The sequence below is a fragment of the Heterocephalus glaber genome, unplaced genomic scaffold, assembly GCF_053883595.1.
Source record: "Heterocephalus glaber isolate CG9 unplaced genomic scaffold, H.glaber_assembly_v1.0 deba00000621, whole genome shotgun sequence".
Taxonomy (NCBI): Eukaryota; Metazoa; Chordata; class Mammalia; order Rodentia; family Bathyergidae; genus Heterocephalus; species Heterocephalus glaber.
In genome coordinates, this window is record NW_028258153.1 from 29,424,405 (window position 1) to 29,449,703 (window position 25,299).

A 25,299-nucleotide genomic window follows, 5' to 3' on the forward strand; every position below is an offset into this window, starting at 1 on the left:
ACTCGAGGCAGATCCAGGCGGGACTCGGGGCGGCCGGCCCTGGCACCCGGCGGTCTCCTCCGCCGGCGGGCTGCGTAGCCGTAGACGAGCGGGTGCTCCTGTTCGCACGGCCCCATCCCCTAAATCTTCCCCAGCCTCTTCGCTGCACAAAGAATCTGCAGCGAGCTCCACCGCAGCCGAGGGCGCTCGGGCTTGGGTTTCCGGAGCCGGGGCGCGCGCAGAGGCCGCAGGTTCGGAGCAGCCGCTCCCAGCGGGGCGGGGAGGGGGCGGGAAGCCGCCGCGTGGAGTCCGCCGCCGCCAGCGGCTGCCCCTGTCCCGGAAGATGCCCGGGAGTGCGGTCAGAACTTTTTAGGCTGCCCGCCGCCATCCCCCCCGTCTCCGGGCCGAGTCCCCCGCTATTGCTGTTCCCACCCCCAGCTCGGCGCCGCCGCTTGGTCCCCGGCCGGCGCGCGGAGAAAGGCGAGGCCGCGGCGGGTCATGCCCAAGGTGTAGGCGAGGCGGAGGCATGGCTGCCGGAAGGTTGCTGCTCTACACGGGCCTCTCGCTAGCGCTCTGCGCCCTCGGCATGCTGGCCGTGGCCATCTGCTCGGACCACTGGTACGAGACGGACGCCAGGAAGCACAGGGACAGGTGCAAGGCCTTCAACACCCGCCGGGTGGACCCCGGCTTCATTTACAACAACAACAACAACTTGCCGCTCCGGGCCAGCCGCTCGCGCCTGGACCGCTGGGAGGGCAAACTCCTCCGGGCCCGGAACCGCCGGCAGCTCTTCGCCATGAGCCCGGCAGACGAGTGCAGCCGGCAGTACAACTCCACCAACATGGGCCTCTGGAGGAAATGCCACCGGCAGGGATTCGACCCCGAGATCGCCGCCCTCATTCGGAAGGGTAAGTGAGAGGCCCGAGGCGTGGCGCTGCGGAGAGCGGTCGCCTCCGTTAGGCCCCGCAGCCCCACGCCTCGCTCTCCCCCGACTGCCCCAAATACCGGCTCCGGGAGGTGCAGTTACCCTGGCCGCGCCTTCCCACAACGGTAATGCAGGTAATGCAGCGTGCTGGAGGCTTTACTCTCTGCCCATTTCTGGCCTTACTCTTGTCTGTCCATATTCGCCCGGAATCTGCTGGTCCAGGGTTTTTATCCAGGATAATGTTTCATCAGCTTCAGAGAAGGAAGGGAATCCACAGTATTAGGTTGTGTCCTTAAGAGGAAACCCTTAAGAGTGACGTGTTGGGGATAACAGGTTCGAATCTGAATTTTATTTTAGATGTTGAACGGATCCAATTAAGGGAAGTAGGGGCATATCTCACAGAGAAGGCCTTGCTCCTAGCAGAAACGTCTGCTGAGTGCCGTGCCATGCCAGGCGTGGTGCGGGCATTGGTCATATAGACACCAACACATCATACATAGCCCCTGCCCTGAGCAGTCCCAAGCCTGTTGGGCAGTAGCATAACATCACAGTTCTTTATTTCTCCTTCAAAAAAGTGGTGACAAAAGGGACTTGTGTGCACTGAATATTCGTGGGTTCTACTGAGTACAAAGAAAGTAACACCAAAGTGGGCATTTCAGAGACAAAAATTACAGTTTTCAGAAGGTTCACATGAAAAATACTGAAAGTATACCAAAAAAGAAAAAAGCTACATTTACTAAAGATAAAAATGTACTTGATACTTTAGTATGATTAAGTCTTAAATTCTCCTTATTTGATACAATTTGTTAATCTTGCATGACCCTGTTCCATAAACCTACCAAAACATTGTTTGGATGTGATGTGTGTTAATATTGCTTGGAAAAAAGGAATGCGTTCTCCTCCATGGTGGCTGCATGCACCCTGGGAAGATGTGCAGAGGTTATGAGTCTCACCTCCTCTCATTCTCTTCAACTATTAAATGAGAAAGCCCAGCAGTGATGATGTTACTATTTGCAAGATGCTTTGAGGACAAGACATACAGCAGTCCTTAATGTCTCTTATTATATGGCTGTGAGGTTTGCTGATGTTTGAAAATAATATTGTGATTGGCCAGGGATTTAGCTCAGTGGTTCTGCCGCCTGTCTCGCAACTGTGAGGTCCTGAGTTCGATCCCCCATACCAAACAAACAAACAAACAAACGAAAAAACCAAAAAAGAAAATAATACTGTGAGAAGTGATGCCCTTTGATTTATAAAAGTATTGGACTGATCAGAAAGAATATCAATTTGAAAAAAATCACTTGTTTAAAAATGACAAGCAGTGTCTATGGTGGAGGAAGCTAGTTGACATTTAGGTGGTAGGTAGGTCCAGAGAGAATCCATCTTGCTGTTTGTTTTGTAGCTTCTTTAGGATGACTAGGGATTTCAGTTGAATCAGTTATGGGTGTGTTCATGCCATAGACATCCCATCTGCTTTATGATGAGGATCTTATTAGGGTGGGGTGACCCATTTTGAGCTCTATAACTTTATAAAGATGTGCAGAATACTGGGGGACTCCAAAAGAGAACAATGTAGGCTTAGATTGAGAAGTAGGAAAACAAGAGGAAGTAAAAGTATTTTTTGAGAAGAGGTGACTATGACAGTTTGCAGCTTCATCAAGTATTATTTTAACTATCATTTTCTGCTTTCTTTAAAATAGAAACGGCAGGAAGTTAGCTGAAAAGCAGGGGAGAATTCACATTAATAATGCCTGGCAAACGCTGGCAGGATTTGCTGAAGGAATTCTTGAATTTCCTTCCTTGACCACCATCTAGAACATGACAGGCATTCTGTCTGGGATTGATTGACCCCACTTAGAGAAAGGGGCATAGAATTCATGGCTTCTGGTGGCTGCATTCAGGGCTTTGATTCTGTGGTACTCTGCTTGGCAATCTGACTGGAAAGGTCTGTGCACCAGAGGGATTGGTTACCATAGTGACATGTTCTTCCGGTGAGGCTGGAAACACAGTGACAGGGAAAGGGATAGGGGAAGAATGTACAACATTTTGACTTTGTATCGACTGATTTTTAATTGCAGCAACAGAAAATGGACATGCACTGCAGGGGGATTGAACACACTGATACCTCGAGTTGGCAGGGCATTGTATTTCACTTGAACTAACAGAAATGCTGTTCCCCATCACCCCAAATACAGCCGTCACTGTCAGCTGCAAGCACCCGCTTACCATGACTGCTTATGTCCATTTGATAATCTTGTTAGGTATCATTGAGATAGATGGCATGCCAGCCGCACAAATCTTGAGACTAAGGTCACTGTCTCCATTTTTAACCTCAAAACATCATCTTCAAAAACCAAAGCTTCTTTTCCCAAATAGCAATAGACACATTTTGAAAATAAGTGCATCTTATGTTAATAGAACTCTCAGGAAATTCCAATAATATATAGAACATAATTTCTAGACTTAATTAGTGTTCTTCTAAGCAGATTTTATGTGGAAGTTAAAAAAGGAAACTGATATTTCTATACTTAACTCTAGGATATCATATGGAAAGATATTTATCTTACATTATTCCTAAGCCTCAAAAATATTTTAGAGCTTTGTCTTTTTTTTTATTCATTAAGTTTATTGGTACATTTTCGGTATACTGTATGATGACGTTCATCATTGGGAATTTGTACCTTCACATGACGTATCTTGGTTCTTATTTTTTCCCCCTTCCCCTGGCCTCCCTTCAAGCCCTCCACCCCTTCCTATTTACAAAGACTTGTTTCCATTTTTTTCCTTTTCTCATATTTTTTCCTTTCCCTTCTTTCCTTTCCCCTACCCCTCCCACTTCCCCTATCCCTTCCCCTCTGAACTTTTCTTCCTATTTAACATTATATATTTTATGTTTTGATCCTTGTTTACACTTTCAGTTGCTCCAGGGAAACTATTCTGTATTTACATAGGTGTGTCCTATTTATTTCACTTAAGAGACGGTCTCAATGTGCATCCATTTAGCTATAAATGGCTCTAGTTTCTCATTCTTTATGGGTGAGTAGTACTCCATTTTAGGAAAAACCCACACCTTCTTTATCCAGTTACCAGTTGATGGGGATTTGGGCTGTTTCCAAGATTTAGCTATTAACAATTGTGCCGCTATAAGCATGGGTGTACATATATCACTGTGGTATGATGCTTTTAATTCTTCTTGGACGATACTCAGCAAGGGAATAGCTGGTCAAATGGGACCTCTAAACCTAGTTCTTTGAGGTATCTCCATACTGATTTCCACAGTGGTTGCTCCAGTCTACACTCCCACCAACAGTGAAGAAGGATTCTTTTTTCCCCACAACCCTGCCAGCATTTGTTATTGGTTGATTTCAAGATAGCAGCCGTTCTTTCTGGGGTTAGGTGGAATCTCAGTGTTGTTTTCATTTGCATCTCTCGAATGATCAGTGATGTTGAACATTTTTTCATATATTTATTTGCTGTTTTTCCTTCTTTGTCTGAGAAATGTCTGTTCATTTCAGATGCCCATTTTTGGATTGGGTGTTTAAATTTGGGAGGTCTGAGTTTTGAGTTCTTTATACATTCTAGATAGTAGTCTTTTGTCTGAGGAACAGCTGGTAAATTTTTTCCCCCACATTGTGTGTTGTCTCTTCACACTGTTGGTGGTTTCTCTTGCTGTGCAGAAGCTTTTTAACAAGATGAGAACCCACTCGTTGATTCTTTGTTCTAGTTCACATGAGACTGAGATCTTGTTCATGAAGTCTTTTCCTATGCCAATTTCTTCAAGAGTTCTACCCAATCTCTCTTCCAGCTGGTTTAGTGTTTCTGTTTTAATATTTAGATCTTTGATCCATTTCAATTTTAGTTTAGTACACGGTGAGAAACATAGGTCTAGTTTTAATCTTTGGCAAGTTGAAACCCAATTTTCCAGCACCATTTATTAAAGAGGCTATCTTTCCTCCACACCTTTGTCTTTCTGAAAAATCACCTTCTATTAAAATTCTGGGAAGCCAGGATTGGTGGTACATGCCTGTAATCTCAGTATTCTGAGAGGTTGAGGCAGGAAGATAGCAAGTTTGAGCCCAGCTGGGGTAATTTAGTGACTTTGCAAGACCTTGTCTCAAAATGAAAACAAAAAAATAAAAAAGATAGGGCTTGGGATGTATCTCAGTGTAAAGACCTGGGATTCAAAGTGTTTTAAAAAAATAAATATTTTGGGCAAGGAGTAAGGAAAACCAGAAAACAGATTCTTTAAAATCTATCAATATTATGAAAAAACGAGAGATTTATCTAAATGATCATATAGCCCTAAGGAACTCAGTCATTTGTCAAATCAATGTTCATTACATTAGATGTAGACAATTTTTTTTTTTTTTGGTACCGGGGATCGAACTCAGGTCCTTGCACTTGCGCAGCAGGCAGCGAAACCACTGAGCTAAATCCCCGGCCCATGTTCATTACATTAGAATGTGCTGTTTGAGCATTTTAAAATAAAACCATCAATAATAACAAAATGCAAATCTGTATCTGATTTGAAGATAAAATCCTTTAGATTCATATTCGTTTTGAAATCCATTTTATTCAACACCCTGTTGCCATGGCTGTACTCACAAGTATGTATTTCTTTTTCTTTCTTTCTCTCTCTCCCTTCCTTTCTTTCTCTTTTCTTTTTTCCTCTCTCTCTCTCTCTCTCTCTCTCTGTCTTTCTTTCACAATACTGGCAATCAAATTCAGAACGTTGTACTTGCAAGGCAGTCATGGTGCCACTGAGCTAAATCCCCAACCCACAAGTATGTATTTCTGGTCACTGTATTTATTTGTTTGCATGATTGAACTGTAAGTTCCTGGAGGGCAGGAAAGACAAACACTTATAAAATTCACTCACCAGATATTTGATACCTTGGAAATTTACATCAAGTTTAAAGAAATTTATCCATCAAGAGCTAATTCTAATTATAGGAATACATACATAGAATCCAAATAAAAAATTAGTTGGAAAATCATGATTTAAAAAAAATGAATGAGTGTGGTGATCAGGCTAGGTTAGTATTGCAACAGATGCTAGATACTAGGAAGGAAAGAAGGTTTCTTGAGCTAAAGCTTTTCCAAGGAATATGGGAAACCCACAATTCTTTTTGGATAACATATGTCACTGAACAGACCCACATCACCAAGAGTCATTATTTTTCATGTTAGATAAGATTTTAATTATTTTCTTCTTGGAGGTAGGATTCAGTAGGGGGCGCAGCAAGGAGAGATTACTCTAAATTCCCATGGGACTATGCCCATGAAGAATCTGAAATCAGGTCCTCTTATCTTCTTGCATCTCAACCTCATCCTTGTCTCCCTGAAGTCACTGTGGGACAGGGGACAGATCACTGGCAAGATCAGTTTCTAAAATCCAAGACTTCCAGATCTTCAGGAAGAGTACCTCTAGGTAACATTTTGCTCCAGCGAACATTTATATTCTCTGATTTGCACTGAACTGTTATGTTACTAAGCTTTGAGATAAAGAGACCCTCAACTAATAGTCTAATAACTTTTTATTACTTGAAAATTTGCCTTATAATTGATGTTGGCCCAAAGAATTTCCACAATCATAGTGCAGTTGTCAATATGCTGCAAACTATTTTAACAGAGTAGTGTGCATGTTAAAAAATCAATGATGTAAACTGCACATGTATTATGTGATGGATGGGCATACAATAATAGGATGAAGGAATGAGGAAGACCTGGCTCTCTATATTCTTGTAGATTTAGTGTCAAGAGGATAAATTAACAACTTCAAGATGATGAGGGTAGCCCCAGAAACATATACAGGAGGTAGACTGTCAGCATTGAGATGAAATTAGGGAGCTAAGTAAAATCTGAGCAAGATCTGATGAGGTTTGGAGGTGGGTGGGGGAAAGGTTATTTCAATGAAAAGGAGAATTGGAATTCTGGGTGGGGGGGGGAAGAGCTGGAGGGCAGGTAAGGACCAAATCAAGGAGCTACAGCTGTGCCGATCAGCAGTCTAACCACTAATCATCTGTGGTTACTTAAACTTAAAATATCCAAAATTAAATAAAATCTGGAAATTAATTTTGTGAGCTGCATTAGCCACATCACAGATACTTAATAGGCACATGTGGGTATTTATTGGTTGCTAGATTGGATAGTGCAGATTACAGTGATTGCTCCCACCATCGGAGAGAGTTCTTTTGGACAGCACTACAGAAAGCCTACAGCCTCTAAAAAGAGCAAGCACATGCTTTGTTTCAGATGAGGATAATTACATGGTAATTTGGGTTTAAATTTAAGTATATTATTACAACTGGTTATTCTTTAAGAAACTTTTCTTCTTGAATGTTTTGGGCATAAAGTTTTAGTTCATGCTAAATCTGTATTTGATTAATTTTCCATCATTGACTCAGAGAATTCTCCCATCCTCTTCTTTGTTCCCTTCTTTCCCTCTCCATTAAAAACAACCTGCAAAGTTGACTGGATGAAAAGGAGATTAATGATAATAGCCAAACGTGATGCCAGATACTCTTCTTAAAGTTTTACACATATTCATTAACTTATTGTTCATAATAACCCCATGCGGTGGACATTCTTCATATTATTTTTATTTCCCATCCTATAGTAGAGGGAACTGAGGCACACAAACATCACATAGCTTGTGAGAGCTTAAGGTTGGTAAGAGAAGGTGTCAGGATTTGAATTGTGGCTTCAGGTCTAGGAACCCCCCACCTCAACTGTCTGATGGAATCTATTGGGGCAGGGCTAGGGTAAAGAAGAGATTAATATATTGATTCCCCAATTGGAAAACAAAGGCAGTAATACTTTTAGAATCTGAATTCTAAATTAAGATGATTAAGATAGCTCATGTACTTTATTTTGAGACCCACTCAGAGAAGTTATTATATATTTTGTCATGTAAGTTTTAGACATTTACTGTGGTCAGTGCAGTAGATGCTGAAGTTTTTTAGACACATAGTCTTGCCCTTCATACTCATTCAGTAAATGTTTATTGAGGGCCTGTGGGCTGCATGTCAGGTGGAGTGTTGGACAGGAGAAGCTGACATTCTAGCCAAGGGGTAAGAGAGAAACAAAAATCAATATCTATGGAATAAAAATAATATTGAGTAGTCTAATCAACGTTTGATACAGCATAAGGTAGTGAGTGTCATGAAGTGTGTTTGTATTTAGAAGCACAAAGGGGAGAACAAGTAAGGCAAAAATGAAGTAGTTCCATTAATTTTAGTTCTATAAGGAGGCTTTGAGTGTTGTCGAAAAAAGAGGAGCAAACCTTACTGAAACTGGAGAAGTCCCACACATGCCTGGAAGGCAGGAGCTATTTAATTTCTTCAACATATATGGGCTGCTGCACATAGTAGGTCCAGAAAAACCATTTGCTGATTGAATAAAACTCTTAAATCTACAGAGACTCACAGAAAACTCATGCAAACAGTGATGGCACACATTTTTGTAGATAAATGTTAAATGTGTGTTCATATGTAATAAGTAAAAACATTCATAGTCACACCTCTCCTTGTAAATATCCCAAAACACAACTACTCTGGGAGAGCTGAAAATCAGGAAAGAGGTCAGATGCATGGTTGGGGCCAGGAGATACCCTCAGACACCTGCGGTGTGCAGGCTCTTTGCAGGTACTGGGACAGAGAGAGCAAAGAGGCACACTTAGTTCTTGTCCTGAGGGAGATGATACTCTAGCTCAGCTCCCCAAGTCACTTGTCATGCGTGAGCAGATCAGGCTCTTCCCCAACCATCACATCTGCAGCAAGTAATCCACTAGTCAGGCATTGCAGGGCCGAGCTGTATTTATTGAGTCAACAAACTCAACAGCCTTACTTCTGTTCCAGAAGGTCGGTTTATTTATTCTCTTATAGTAGGGTTGGTAAGGATCAATTCTGTATATTCCACTTTGGATTGCCAGTTAAAAATATTTTCCCCTTCTCTGATATTAGTAGGTAATGCTAGGCCTTCAGGCAGAGTGCTCATCATGGTCTGGTCAGTTTGATGTTTTCCTCACAGACAGACAGACAGATGGACGGATAGACACACACACACCACATCCATGTCAGGTGTCAGACATTAGAGCCATAAATGTTTATTTAGATGCAGACACTTTTGTAACTTGCTGCCCCATAGTGCACAGTGCAGGATTCAGTGGATGAACAGAGGGAAAGTTATTCTGATGTCCTCAGTAGTGCCCTTCATAGTCATTCAATAAATGTTTATTGAGAGACTATGGGCTGTACATCAGGTGAGTGATGGACTGGAGAAGAGAGCAAGAAAACAAATGGAAAGACAGAGAAAGAGAGGTGGAAGCCAAGAGGCTAATTTCTTACCATTATACAATCATATAATAAAAGTGAACCTTTTCTTTTTCTAATGGCTTGAGTTGTCATTTTGCAGATTGGGGTTAAAAACTTAAAACCTAGTAGATAAAGGCAATGGATGCAAAAAAATGTGAATGTACTCAATGCCACTGAACTGTACTCTTAAAATGATTAAAATGGAATATTTTATGTTATGCATGTTTCTCCTTCTGTTACTCAGCTTTAAAAAAAATTCATTATTATTTACTATTTATTGTGTTTATGGCACTAGCTTATTTTTTTTTCTTTTCTTTTCTTTTCTTTTTTTTTTGGTAGTGGGGATTGAACTCTGGTCCTTGCACTTATGAGGCAGGCAACGGAACCACTGAGCTAAATCCCCTGCCCTTACTCAGCTTTTTGTTAGTGAGATAAAATATCTTTAGGTACAACCTAAAGATAGAACCTTATAGAAGCAAGGTTTATTTAGGTTCAAAGCTTTGGAGGTTTCAGTCCGTGGTTAACTGGCTCTTTTGCTTTTGGGTAGCAGATCATGGTAGTATCATGGGGCAGGGGAAGCTGCTCACCCTGTGGAGGCCAAGAAGCAGAGGAGAGAGAAACAGGAGGGGCCGGAGCCCCAGCCTCTCCTTTGAGGCCACGCCCCAGTGACCAAACACCCTTTCACTAGGCCCCACCTCCTAAAGGTTCCACCATCTCCCAGTAGCACCCCGAGCTGAGAACCAAGCCTTTAATATATGGGGGACATTTAAGATCCAAACTGTGGGATTCCCAAGTTTGAATAAATAACAAGAGATATTTAAACATCTAATAGAAAGAGGAGTTAGATTCTGTTAGATATACACAATAGTTCATAGCCAAGGGTCTTCTTTCATTCAGCACATTTATTAAGCACCTACTATGTGCCATACAGTAGGCAGAGTATGCTTAAGATACAGAAGTTAATTAAACAGATAAGATCATTGCCCTTCTAGGGCTTACATTTAAACATTTTTTGTGTGTGTAGTGATGTTGATTGGACCCAGGGCTTCAGGCATTCTAGGCAAGCACTCTACCATTGAGCTGTACCTCCAGCTTTAAACAAAACCTTTAAAGAACACCAATATATAAAACATATAGAAGTAATGAGTAAATTCCTCCAGTCATTTAAAAATCATTGAATGATGAAGAACATTTCACTGTACTTATTCCATAAATGTCTATGGAACAGCAAGTATGCCAGGCATATTATCTGGGTTGGAGGATCTGGAGTTGAATCCATAGATCCTGTCCTTGAAGAGTAAAGAAAGAAGAAGCTATGTGGGCAGACTAGAAAACCTAAGGCCCCTGTTTTTTCTATAAGAGATTTTTGTGCTGGGGTCCTGGGTGACTGGGTACCATCTCAGAGCAGACAGGAAAGATTTTGCAGAAAGGTGGACATGTGATCCTAAAATATTCTTAGAGAGGCAACTGTAGACTGATGGGGTGAAATCTTAGTCTCATTTAAAATTACTAAAGAGGGATGGAGATGTAGCTCAGTGGCACCATGCCTGCCTAGCAAGCATAAGGTCCTGAGTTCAATTCCCAGTACTGAAAACAAACAAAAATTACCAAAGAATTTTGATGGAGCTTATCTTTCACCCTTCCCTTTTGTTTCCAAGATTCTCTGACTTCTCCCAGGAGGCATCCATTGTTACCAGATCCTTATAAATCACAGCAGAGGCATTCTATTCACAGTATTTAAAAACAATAGCATATATATATATATGCCAGGCAATGAACAGGTGATTGAAGGATGAGAAGTATTTATCATTTGTAAATTCATATACATGGAGAGGATGTTTAAAGGACCCTTCCACGGGCCCCTGGGAGTCATCTGCCAGTGATGTTTAACCTGAGTACAAGCTGCTGTTGGCATTCAAAGAAGTTTGACAGATTTGCTGCTTTTATAGGAGACTGCAGTATCTGAATTATTTCCATTGATTTTTTTTTTTTGGCGTCAAAGTATTTTGCCAAGAAAAGGCAATTTACTTTATATTAGGTCATCTTCCTACATTTATATCATTTCCTGCTTTTTAAAATGCCCTGCTGTTTCATATTCAGGACCTCACTCTGTTGGACACTTTATTCGCTCTGGAGTGTCTCTCATTCAGTTTTGCCCTGAATTCCTCTTCATCTTGATAATAGTGATTCTACTTAGGCAACCCGACTCCAATTACCCCAGGCAGTGGAGTAGTTCACACCCTGTTTTTGCCATGGGGAAGCTCTGTGCTCATGCGCTGCTGCAGGTCAGCTGTAGGACTCGAGAGCAACTGGAGACTGTGTTGTGAGGTGAGGCCACACCCACCTCATAGCCTGGCAGGTCTGTTCCGGGCTATGTGCTCATGAGTATGTGAAACACACCCAAGAATGTCTCTGGCACCAGTGTTGATAATAGCAAAATAAATGGAGAGGCAAAAAGGAAAAATGTAAGTGCCCATTAATAAAAAATGAATAATGAGATATGATATATTACTACAATGGAAACTATCATGTGGTTAAAATACATGTAATATATCTATATATTTCAAAAAAAACCCCCATAAAATTGAGTGAAACGAGTAGTGTGCAGAATGAAATGCAGAGTAGGATGACATTTATATGATGTTCCAAACTAGTAAAACAACATCGGATAGTGTTTGCAGGAACACATTTGCACTGTATATATAAATATGCATGGAACTAATAAACATGAAGTGAAGGATGGTGTTTACCTTTCTCAAGAGAGGGGAAGAAGTAGAGTTGGGAATTGTGCCAGGAGGCTTTATAAGCATCTGTGGTATTTTATTTTTTTTAAAAAACACTCAAAAAGGATTTGAAGCAGACATGGCACATGCACGCACGCACATGCAAGCTGTGTGGGAGGTCGTTATCATCCTGACAGAAACACTAATATCTTACTTGGACCCTACCATTCAGGGCACAGTATGCAGCATCTTTAGGGACAATTCTTGGAAAGCTTCATCTTTGAGGCAGCCTGTGTCTGACTCTTACAAGTCATGACAAGAGGCATTTAAAAAAGAGAGAAATCAGGTAACCAAGAACTAACAGTTCTCATTGAAAATAGCTGATAACAAAAGTTTTAGAAAGAATAAAATTAAGTTGTATTTCCTTCTGATGTGGTGTAAGAAGAAGGGTTTTAATACGATTAATTGCTGAGACAGAAACTAATGTACAACCCTCCACTGTTTTTTTCTGCTGCTTGTGGAGAAAACTCAAGAATTCTAAAGGCCAGAAGGTTAAACTAAAGCCATCCCTTCAGTTCTTATTCAGACACTGAACTTGAAATAGAGAGGGAACTGAAACAGAGTGTAACTAGCTATTGAGTGTGAGAACAAACCAGAAACTGAGCACAAACTTTTTATAGGGTATTTTAATCCCAAATGAAAACATTCAGTATGATCTAGTAAAGAAAAAAGGTTAAGAACTGATTTGAAGAGTCAGAATTTTACTTTCCTTCTTCAGCAGTTTTTATATCATTTTTTGGAAACTGGTTAGCTTTATTATTGATGAATAAGGTACATATATAGATTACTTTTTCTTAAAATTATGAGGGTGGCTTCAGGCATGAGCCCCTGTATTAATGTTTCCTGCCTGCTCTACTTACACAAATGATAGCTGGAACAGAAAAAGCTGATCCTAATTTACAAGGCCTCCATTTTCATGCTTTAAAAATCCAAAGCTGGGCCCAGTCTTACCAAGGAATCATGAAAGTCTCATGGGATTTCAGGGGTGTTTTGGCAGAATAACTTCCATGCTTATATTTTGGTAACCACAGGGCAGGAAGAGATATCTAGAGGCAACCTGGACAGGCCTGGCCTGGAGTGGGCCAGGATGAGCTACTGGACCCATCGTGCCCTGTAGGGGTTAGGCACCTTGCACTTGCTTGGGTGATGACCTTCCACTTTGGACCACTTCCATCTCTATTCTCAGTTCCTCTCCTTTCTTGGCTTGTGTAGCTATTCTCCAGGATTCCACTTCTCTCTTTCCACTCTTCACCTTCTCCTTGGTCAATCTCATCTATGGTAGGAGCATTTTTTTTCTTGATCATAGTTAGTTGCACTGGGCATGTCCAGCTCAGAATTCCCATGCAAACATCTAACCAATTGGATATGTTCACTGAGGTCACTCATGTGTCCCAAAAGAACCTATTGTATCTTTTATCCCTAGACTCACCCCTTCTCCATTTTCTCCTTCTCCAGGAATAACATCACTGCTCTCTACTTGCCTAGACTGGAAACTTGAGAGTCATTCTAAGAGCGATCTTTGCTCCTGCTCTCCTCATCTAAGCAGTGAACAAATGACTTTAACTCATAACTTTTCTGCCCATCGCCCCATCGAACGCTGACGTTGCCGCTGTCCTAGGTGCTGACCACCTGGACTCTTCATCACTCTCTGGCATCTCGTTCTCCATTCTCTCAATAAGTCAATGAGTGATTTTTCCTAAATGCAGCTCTAACCATGTGAACACTTTGCTTGAAACCCTTCTGTGGCTCCCCATGGTTGTCTAGTCAGAATAAGGTCCACAGTCCTCCACATAAAACCTCACCGGTCTGGCAACGAGCCAGCCCCCTTTCCCATTTTTGCTATGTTACTCTTTTCTGTGCTTTTCTCCACAGCAGTATGTATCCCTTCAGCCAGGATGAAGGACTCCCATACAGATGAAGCCCCACTCCAAGGCTGCCTGGCCAATGCCTGCTAACCCTTTACAAATCAGCTGAAGTCTCGTCTTCCTGTCTTGCCTTATGCCTTCTCACCCGCACCCTCAGGCAGCATTGCCTTCTTTTCCCTGTAGGGTACACACCAGATACACTTTCTTCCTACCAATGATATTTTGTTATATTCATTTGCTTGCCCAGATGTTGCCCTCTTTTTTGAGACTAAATTTGAATTATTTGTTATTAGTCTTTTTGTTTGTAGTTTTTTACATAATATATAGATGTAATTCATGGGCCATGTTAGGCATTTAATAAATATTGGTTGGGTGAATAAAGGTTTATTTCAGTTAATGCAGTAGAATTGGAAATCTCATTTAAAAAAGATTCATAACTTTACTGGACTAGAAGGACTCACTATTAAATGGAATTCTGCTGTAAATTGTTTTGTAGTACATACAATAAACTTCAATTTGTTTCATTTTGAGAAGTTTGTAGTCTATTAAAACATCCATATTTCTGATCCAGAAGAGAAGAATTTAATATCCAGATTCTTCACTTTATTCTGGATTAGACCTCATTTTAATCATGCCCATTTTCTCTGCTCTCCTTACCTGGTGGGTCCTCCCATCCAGTAGACCACTGATAGAACAAAGGTTATCTCCATTTCTGTTCTTCCTGAAGATCTAAGAATTTCTAAACTAACTCTGGGTCTCTTCCTAGCATAATTGATGACTCCTCTAGGGTTCATTTTTATGTTTCTCAATACTCATCATCAGCAATGTCTTTAGGTTTATTCAGGGAAGCCTCCTCCTATCTCTTCTGAAAGTGATCTTGGTCAGATAATGATCAGAAAACAGAATGTGCTCCCCTCTGGTTCATACTTTAGTTTACTTTTCATAGCTTTCAAAAGGAGTGCATCAGTGATGTTGGGAAAATGTGACAAGTATCTGCCTTGAATCCTCAGGTGCATCCTATCCAGTATTGCTGCCATCCTCAGTCCTGATCACCATGGCCCTTCCAGCACTCTATGATTGGCTTCTCTATCTTCAAATCCCATGTTTTTTTCAGTGCTTCCCATTCAGAACGATTTCTCTGAAATGCAACTCTAATTATGTCACTGCTTTGCTTAAAATGCTTCAGGGGGCTCCCCACAGTTTACCAGTCAGAATAAGGTCCACAGTCCTCACTATGGCCCGACTGTGGTGAGCAAACACATTATTCACAGAAAGCATTCATCTTCAACAGCTGGATTCAGAGACAGAACTGTCATGGCCAGAGTCAGCATATGTTTGCTCATGAAGACTACCAAAGTCCAGTTGTGTGATCTGGATGTGAGAGACGTTCACTCCTCAGGGTCTCACAGAGAAGTGGATTCTTTCTGGAAATGGCAGTGACATTTTTCAGGCTAAGTCACCTCATTGTCTGGGTTTTAAAGACTTCTCTATCAGCCATAAAATCTGCTAAGAACACAGCCCATTGCCATCTCATTTTGATAAGTAATTTTTTCTTTCAGCCAATAAATATAGATGCAGGTGTGTTGCTTGGCTGTCTAGACTAAGTTGAATAAATGATTTATAGCAAGGAAATATTTCCTATGACCAGCATAACTCCTGGATTTATTTAGTTAAATTTCTGCTGGGTTAAGTTGAAAAACAATTTCCACCACATTCTGTCCAAATTGTATAAAATGCGACAGGTCAAAATTAAGATTATGTATTGTTTAGTAACCAATGTGTGGGTGTTTCAATTACACTCATGTTTTGAAGGATTGGGTTTAATTGTAAAAATTAATTATAAAATTATTGATGAGAGATATAATAATATGAGTCTCATAAAATGGTAGATAACCATTACTTGGAAAACTACTTCTTGTTGTATATGTTTATTTTAAAATCTATAGGAATCCGGAGGGTCACTTCAAACCAAAGGTGGCATTTCATCTTTCTGGGTCAGCAGAGTGTGGACATTTCAAAGGAGAACATTTATGCTCCTTTGCCAGCACTGTGCCTGTATCAGCTTTTATTACACACATCCATAGTGGTGGTGGCTGGCTGGGCACTTGTAGATCAATAAGCTGCTAAAAAGGGAGATGCATCAGAGACCATAATGGCTTCTTCACAGAAGACAGATGGTCTCCAGGTAGTAGAGTGCATTTAGGAATAAAAACAACGGTATCCCTTTGTTAAGGTCATTATTAGTTAGAAGGAAGATACTCTCTCAAGGTGATAAGTCCTATAATAGAGACCTTCACATGTGAAGCAGACATTCTAGGAGGTCTTATTTCTATGGTTACAGCTGAAATCAAAGCAAATTCAATTTGTTTTAATGGAGTAATTCCCAGAGAAAGGTGGGATTGGATCTTTTGGCTTCAAACATTACTTGATTATAGTTATTCTTGGTTTTCCTATTTAAAAAAAAAATTCATGTAATTTGAACACTGATTTTTAAGGGACTTGGATCCAGTATCAGTGAGGAACTGAGAAAAGTAAAGGACCTGACAACAAAGTGGTATAGATGGAGTTGGTGGGCAGTAGACACTTAAGAGAGCTAGCACAGGGATCCTTGACTAAGACTCTTAACTTGGAGGTGGGGACACATAGAGTTTACCTGTGCTGGGTGACCGGTCATTCCTACTGCTACTTATATCTAGGTAAGACCTGAGGTCCATGTAACATAAGAGAGGATGGTGGCTTTCTCCAGTGGAGTAGTGATTTCTACCATGTGCTTGTCTTTCATGATATGTGGGTAAATTACACAGATTATATATTCACCTATTTAACAAATATTTGAGGATAATTTTACATGCTAGGACTTATATCAGGGGCTTAAGGTAAAGTAGAGCACCCAATAAGCAAAACCCTCTGTCCACATTATATTCCATGAGAGAAAACAGACAACAAGAAGATAAATAAAAAAAAATTATATATATATATAAATATATATATTATATTAAGGAGGAAAACCAAAGCACAGAAAAGGAGCAGAAAGTGTGAGGTGGTAGGTTGAAATTGTAGCTGGGGTGACCAGGGAAAACTACAGTGGTACCTTGGCTCACAAACTTAATTCTTTTCACAATTCTGGTCACAAACCGAATTGGATGAGAACTGAATCAAATTCGATGGTTAGGTTCAATGTTGACCTTATGGGGGAATTTGATTCAGTTCTCATCTAGTTTGGTTTGTGTCCAGAATTGTGAGGAGAACTGAGTTCATGAACTGAGGTACCATTGTAACTGGGAAGATCTGATGGATGTGAGGAACTAGCTATGGGGTTAGCTGGGGGAAAAGATTTCAGAGGAAGTAACAAGGGAAGTGGCCCTGATGTGAGAGGATAGCTAGCATATTGGAAAAATTATAAGGGTGGCAGAATGGATGGTTGCAGTAGAATGTGGTGCAGAGTTACAGAAGGTTTGGAGGTCACAGAAGGAGTAGGATGGGAGCCATTGCAGGGTTTTGAGAAGATTAGATTCTGGATGTTTTTGGATGGAGAGCTGTCAGGATTGACTAATGGGTCAGATGTAGGGTAAATGAGGAAAAGAGGGGTCAGAGATGACAACTAGTTTCTCAACATGAGCTGTTGGGGCAGAGTTGCATAACTGTGATGGATATACTGGAGTAGGATCTTGTTTTAGGGATCTACTACTTTGGACACAATACTTTGGGAGACCTTTTAAATGGTCAAATAGAGATGCCAAGAATCCACTGGTTGTATAGGACTAGGTTCAGTGAGAAGTCTCACTGCGGAAGTACTTTGAGGAGTGATTAGTCATGGTATTTCAAGTCACGAGACTGGATGAGATCACCTACAGAGTGAGCATAAATGGAGAAGAAAGGGTGTAAGGAGTAAGCCAGGCACACTGGCTTTGTAGAGCTCAAGGAGAGAAGGAGAAATCAGGAAACGAGACTGAGAGAAACAGCTAGTTCAGTAAGAGGGAAATTAGGGGAGTGCGCTGTCCTAGAATCCAAGTGGAGAAAGTGTGTTTAGGAGGAGGAAGTAATCAAGGGTGTGAAATCCAGTCAGTGGATCAAGTAAGATGAGAACTGAGCCTTGGACTATGGATTTCATAATGTGAAGATCATTGATTTCAGTACTGGGGATGAAACTTGACTATAGTGGGCTAAGACTGGAGGAGGAGAGGAATTGGAGACCAAGCATGTGGGTAATGTTTTAAGGAAGTTTTGGTAAAGATATGAAGACATGCTATTTGGACTGAGAAAGTTAGGTCAAGAGAGACTTTGAAAGTTTTTTTTTAATTAGAGAAACAAAAACATATTTGTAGGCTGAGGGGAATGGTTCATAGGTAGGAACAAAATTGGTGGTGCAGAAAGAGAGAGGTAGGGAAGAGTAGCTGGAGCAACTGCTGGAGAGATTGAGGTGGAAGGTAGAGAAAAAGGTAGAGAGAAAGAAAAATGGCACAGGAAGAAACACATGTTTTAGGTGAGTTAGGGATTAATAATCTGAGATTAAGTTCGCTCCCTCCTTCCCTCCTTTCTCCCCTCCTCCCTATCTCCCTTCCTCCCTATCTCCCTTCCTTTTTTTTTTTTGGTATGGGGATCAAACTCGGGACCTTGGGGTTGCAAGGCAGGTGGCAGAACGACTGAGCCGAATCCCCGGCCCCCCCTTCCTTTTTTCTTTCCTCCTCTTCCTCCTCCTCCTCTTTCTCCTCCTCCTTCTCCTTTCCATCTTAACAGTGCTGAGCATTGAACCTAGGGCCTTCACACCCTGAGCTACATCCCCAGCCCCTTTTTATTTTGAGGTAGGATCTTGCTAAGTTGCCCCAGCTGGGCTCAAACTTGTGATGCTCCTGTCTCAACTGCCCAGAGTGCTGGGATTACAGGCGTGCACCACCACACATGGTGAAACTGTCTTTTTTTATGCAAATGACCAGTCATTTTGCTGTCACTATGAGCTTGAGCTTGCAGGCTAATTTGACCATAGAGCTCTAAGCTTTTAGAAGAATGTTTCTATAGCATTTTAGCACCTTACTATTGTTGAGTATTCAATGAGAGTCCTCTGAAGAAAGCAGGAATGGAGAATGCACCTTACTACATTCTATTTGTGCTTTGCTTTATCCTTTATAAACATTCTGATCAGAGTAGCCTGGCTGTGTTCTAAGCACCAATTGTCTGGTGATTAGACATTCTGGGACTTTAAGCCCCTTGGGTGTTAGCTGGAATGTGACATGCTATGGCTTGAACTAAAGTTTCACTTCTTTTTAAAGATAGGACAGTTCATCCTCAAATCTCTCTTTCTGGCTGCTTCTCCTACAGGGATGCTTAGCCAGTGGTTTCTGCAGTTTTCATTTAATAGCATCACTCTAATTAGAATTTTAGGGTGCTTTTGCTCTGATGACATTCAGGTCATTTTTTGAGATAAAGCTGCTTTATTTTCAGGCTGAATAGCCACATTCTTGCCTTGTCATCCTAAAACTGCTGCACTGTGCCTGCATTTCAGAGGCTCTGGTTAAATGACTGAAGACCTATGGTAGTGCAGAATTAGTCTTCTTTGTCCATTATACTGTAAGTTTCTCTGGAAAACAAAGGCAAGAACTTTGGGTAACCTCTTGGCAATAAATATCTTCTACCATTAAAGTAGGAATTAAAGGCACAAAATCTTCCTCTTCTTTTGGAAAAAAAAGAGCCTGGCTATTGTGCAAAAATTATGAGCTACATTTACAGGCAATTGCATTGTACATTTTTTTTAGAAGGTGTGGATGTTATTAGTTTCTTTTATTTCTTCCCTGGGGATTCTAAGTACTCAAAAATCTAAGAAAAACTGTAAAAGCTCCAAAGACACAGCAATAGGTTCAAGTTAGTAGAGCAGGTAGGGATATAATTTCACCTTTGCCTCCTATTTGAGAATGAGAAAAGAAGACTTGCCCCTAATTTGGAAACCATGTGAGGATTGTCATTCACTGCTGTCTGCACATAAATTTTGACCTTTTTCTTTCCTCTTTTGTGTCTGAAAATACATTACAGTTACAAATACATTGTAAGCAAGTAGGTCATAGATTTCCATAAAATGTCTTTCAGGGTGGGGTTCATGATCAATGTTATTTTTTCAAGTCCTTGGAGATATTTTCGCTTGGATATTCCTTGGTATGTTACTGCTGTCTCCTTTCACAATGATCACAGTATATCCAATAAGCCATTCAATTGGTTGCTCTTCTCCCTCATTTTCGCCCACCTACTTTCACTCTCTCTTTCAGTCCCTGCTTATTTTCTAAGTCATATCATTTCATCAACACTTTAAAAAACACAATTAAACCCTGAACCACCTCACTCGTATATATGATGTACAGGGGTGGTGTGATTATTTTCATTTACATGTGGAAGACAGATGAATTAAAAAAGGTGATCAATTGTGGTTTGACAAGGACTTTTGCCCTTCACAGTGTTCTTTCAACCACCACACTCCAGGATGCTACCTGTAACTGCTGGGTAAATTTAGGAGCTGTGCCTAAGTGTTTTTCTGTTTTCTACTCTTACCTGTTGCTATAATTTGGATCTTGAGTTTCTCCTGAGGGCCTGTGTGTAAAAGATTTGGTCCCCAGGGTAGCAATACTTGGAAGTAGGGGGCTTGTGAGATGTGCTTAGGTAACTGGAGGTATGCTATCAAAAGGATTATGGGCCCCAGCTCCTTTTCTTCCTCCTTTGCTTCCTGGCAGTGAGGTGAACTGATGAGTCTGTCAGATATTGGCCTGGGATCTCCAAATCCATGACCTAAAACAACACTTTTCTTTTCTTGGTACTGGGGATCGAACTCGGGACCTTGTACTTGCAAGGCAGGTGGCAGAACCACTGAGTTAAATCCCCGGTCCGCAACCCTTTTCTTTTATAAGTTAATTGTCTCAGGTATTTTTTTATAGTGAGGGAAAACTATGTACCCACCTTTTGTAATTGCATCCATAGGTGTAACTAGGTGGTGGAAGGAAGTGTATGGACTCATGGTAGCCCAATAGAACCAGTCCATATTTCTCCCAGCACGGATCACCTGTGACGTGGTGTTTGGAAGGGAAAATTCAACACAATGAGCTTCTTAGTCAGACTATTTCTCTTAGTCCTCATAAATGGCATTACCCATGATTTCAAGGAGAACTAGTTTGACAGAGTAGTATTCTAGTGTAAGTATTTTGCTACATTATATTTGAAATTGTATTGTAGGTCAGGTGATTACCCATGAAGCAGAGTAGTTTTCTGTTCACTATGCCTGTAGGTGTACAACCTGTTTATTTTCCCTTGCAGTGTCTGGCAGTTATGTGTGAATATAAGTGCTATATTCCACTTCCACCCCTGTCCCATAAAATCTTCCCATGTGATCCAGTTTCTTCTTCTATCTTCCGTTTGGATGCTGATACTCTAGGTGACACTGGAAAGCACGGATTTAAGATGGTAAAGCCCTGGGAAGCCTGAATAAAAGAAACAGTAACCTCCTCTATCTTGGTGGCCAGTTGGACTTTAGTGACCAATACATAAAAGTCTTAATTAATCCAGTGAGATTTTAGTGTTCATTTGTTACAGTAGAGAGCATGTCATTATTTACTCATGTAATGATTTAATGTAACTTTTTCAACTCTAATATGAAAACCTATGTTGCAGCCACCATTAAGGCATGTAAGCTCTTTACATCCAGGTTAGCACAATAAGCTCTAGATTTAGATTGTCTTTCAACACCAACATTGTAATGGGGTTTTATTCATTTATGTATTCATCTATGTGCATCTTAAACAAGATTTGAAGAAATAAAAGATAGTTCAGTACTATTTTCTCCAAATTTTTAAGTATTATCAAGGATCAGTTAACCTAATCCTGAGTATTATTATTATGTTTTAGTTTATTAGTGCATGTGTGTAGTACATAATGTTTACATTATGTGGAAAGTTGGTGCATATATATATATTTTAATTCCTTTTTTTGGGTACATGTTTGTAGTGCATAATGTTTACATTCCTTGTGTGGTATTATTTCAAAATTGAAGAAGACCAACCCCATCTTGTGTCTTCATGGCCAGTAGTGCCCAATGGGGTTTGTCCATGGTCCTGAAGTCATTAACATTTTAATCAAGTGTTAAATGTATCTTCTTCTTTAAACCTTATCACGCTTGGTGTGTAATTTTTTTAAAAATAGAAATCATCTGAAAGGGCTTAAGGTTTTAAGTCCAAGTTTTACCAGGTTTGTAAAAACACAATTTTTAAAAAGCAATTTTTACTTCTGTTTGCATTAGATCTGTAAATTGCATTGGGAAATATGAACATTTTCACAATTTCAATTCTTCTAATCCATATGATCCAACAATCTTGCTCCTGCATGTATTTCTAAAAAGAATAAAATCAGCATCCCAAAGAGAAATCTTCATGCCTATGTTTACTGTGGCACTATTTATAATACCTTAAGATATGGAATCTCTGGGCATGGTGGTGCACACCTGTAATCCCAGTACTCAGGAGGTGGAGGCAGGTGGATCACCATGAGTTTGAGACCAGCTCAGGCTATGTAGTGAGTTTGAGGCCAGCCTGAACTACATAGTGAGACCATGTCTCAAAAGGTATGGAATCAACCTTGGATAAGGAAAACGTGGTGTGTATGCACAATGGAATATTATTTATCCATAAAGGAGAATAAAATCCTATCATTAACAGCAAAATGTATGGAGTTAGGGAATATTGTTTTAAATGAAATATGTCAGATACAGGAAGACAAATACCACATGTTTTCTGTTATATGTGATATTAGATGTTGGTAAAGTGGGGGTAAGGAGAACCGGGGCTGGATTTGATCAGTACATGCTTGTATCCATGGGTTGAAACATCACACTGAATATCATTAATGTGTGAAATTAATGGATATTAGTAAAAGTAAAATATTAAAACCTTTTTGGCATTACCTGGATTTAAAAATATTTGGGTGAAAAGTGGGTGGTCTAGGCTACTCTTTTAGATATCTTTTATAGAAAATGAGTAATTAAGAGTGTAGACCCTGGAGGCTGATTGCTTCCAAACCCCAGCATCATGCTTTCCTATCTGAGTGGCTTTGAGCAAGTTACTTAATCTTTTAAAAAAATTCCAAAAAGAGGAATTAAGATATATATATGCACCAACTTTCCACATTTTACATCTGTAAAATGGATATCTCTAACCTACTTTACATTTGTAACCTATTTATCTATTTTGATGGTTGAATGAGTTAATATAAATAAAGGGCATAGAACAGTTCCTGTCACAAAGAAGTATAGGTTATTACTGTCATGTTTAAAATTCACAAGACAATAGTGTGGATTGAACAGGATAATTTATATGTAGGTCTCTGTATTAGGTAATTACCTAAATGATTTGTGTTGTCAGCAATACTTTGCAGGTAAGCACATATCTGAAAGTTTCCAGTTGGAATTGGTTTTCCATCTTTTTTTCCTTTCTTTTTATTTTTATTTTTTGCAGTGCTGGAGATTGAACCTCATGCATTCTAGACAAGTTCTGTACCACTGAGCTACGTGTCCAGCCTTGTTGTAATTTCTTTGGAGTTTTGCCTTCACCTTTTGGATGAAGTTTGCTCTTTTACTATTCTGTTCTTGGTCCCGTCTTGGCCAGCTTTATTCACAAAATTCAACACACACACACACACACACACACACACACACACACAAGCTGAAAAAATCTGTCATACCCTTCCCCCTCAAATGAAACTCTTCTAACTTTGCTAAAGCCAATTTGAACATCTATCATCATCATCCATGACAGGATTGCTTCTAGGGGCAGCTGTGAAATTTATCTTTGAAGATCTCAGTTTCTTCTTTCAGAATCTTGTCTTTCCTTTTCTAGGAATTGAAACATTTCTTTGTCTTCCCTCTTGTTATAGCCTTTCATCTCAAGAAAGAATCTGAGGCCGGGGATTTAGCTCAGTGGTTCTGCCACCTGCCTCGCAAGTGCAAGGAACCGAGTTCGATCCCCGGTACCAAAGCAAAAAGAAAGAAAGAAAGAAAGAATCTGAGCAGGCCTTTTACTTTCAGTTGTAAATGACCAGTAAGGCTCAATGCCTGTCTCTTCCTAGGAGCACTTGCTATAGATATGGAGACTAAGATTTAAGGCAAAGGTATACATTTCTAATATGAAATTTCAGCTACTAGGTGGGATGAGTATTTTGTGGCCCACAGACTTCTTTCTAATATTATTATAAATACCTATATTTTTCATTTTCTTACATGTCAGGCCCTGATTACACATTACACATTAGTTAATTCTGAATTGAATTGTCAGATCACTGAATGGACTTAAATGCAGCTAGCAATTTATTGTTAAAGAACCTAAGCTGAGGCCTGTCAGAGAGGGACACAAATTAGACTAGAGTTCCATTTCTCAGTAATGTTTTGGTCTCTTGGTTGGGTAGAGAACCTTGATGTGCACTATTGTCCATTCATAACAAATCACAATTCATACGTATCAACTGGATTAATGTATTATTGTCTAATCACAGGTATGGTGACATTTAATGAAAGATCACTGTGCTAGATTGACTTCTACTTCCAGATCTGCCCCCTTTGGAGCTTTGGTCTGTAAAGTGAAATGAAAATGCTATCTTTAAGCTCAGGCTACAATCAGAAACACCTGGAAGCTTAAGACTCTGCAGATTCTAAGATCTCCAATTTACATTAAAAAAAATCACTTCGAATTCATGTGCAGGTCAGCTGCCACTGTGATAAAATGCCTGAGATAAACAACTAACAAGGAGGAAAAGGTTACTTTAGCTCATGGTTTCAGCAGTTTCAGCTCATGGGTGGTTGGGCCCATCATTTTTGCACCTGTGGTAGGGTTGTACATCATGACAGGAATGTGCGGTGAAGGTAGTTGTAACTTCATGGCCGCTGGGAATCAGGGAAAGAAACAGAAAAAGGCCAGGGTCTCAAAGTCCCTCCAAGGGCACATCCCTAAAGACCTAACTTCCTTCCACTAGGCACTGGCTCCTAAAGGTTCCACCCCTTCCCAGTAGCACCACAGTCTGGGGACTAAGACCTCAACACATGGCCTTTGGGGACATTTAAGTTTTAAACAATAGCACCTAGAGTGTCAGGTGTTCTATAATAAGGCTGGATTAAGACTTACTGGACAGATTCATGTGACGTGCCTCCTGATACAGCATTAGCACAAGGCTAGTGGTCCTCAATGCCGTGCAGAGGATGGAGTGGCAGCTGAAGGCACAGGAGCTGGACCCTGCTGGGCACAAGTCCCTGTGCATAAACGAGGTGCCCTCCTTCTACATGCCCATGGTTGATGTCAATGATGATTTTGTATGGCTGCCACGTCACACCCACAGGAGGACCGTAGGACAGGCGAGGGCCACTCAGTCGCCAGTGCTGCCAATGAGCCCCAGTGGAGGAGGAGTGCCAGGTGAGAGGA

The 25,299-nt window shown here is 40.6% G+C and overlaps 1 protein-coding gene across 1 annotated transcript in view; it reads left to right on the top strand.

Moving 5' to 3' along the window:
- The first annotated feature begins 203 nt into the window (after positions 1 to 203).
- The window catches only part of Tmem178b (transmembrane protein 178B), a 385,367-nt gene continuing 360,271 nt past the window's right edge, over positions 204 to 25,299 (top strand). The window contains exon 1 of the mRNA XM_004851291.3: positions 204 to 887. Within this exon, the coding sequence (XP_004851348.1) occupies positions 506 to 887 (382 nt within the window). The 5' untranslated portion in view covers positions 204 to 505. The remainder of the gene's footprint in view (positions 888 to 25,299) is intronic.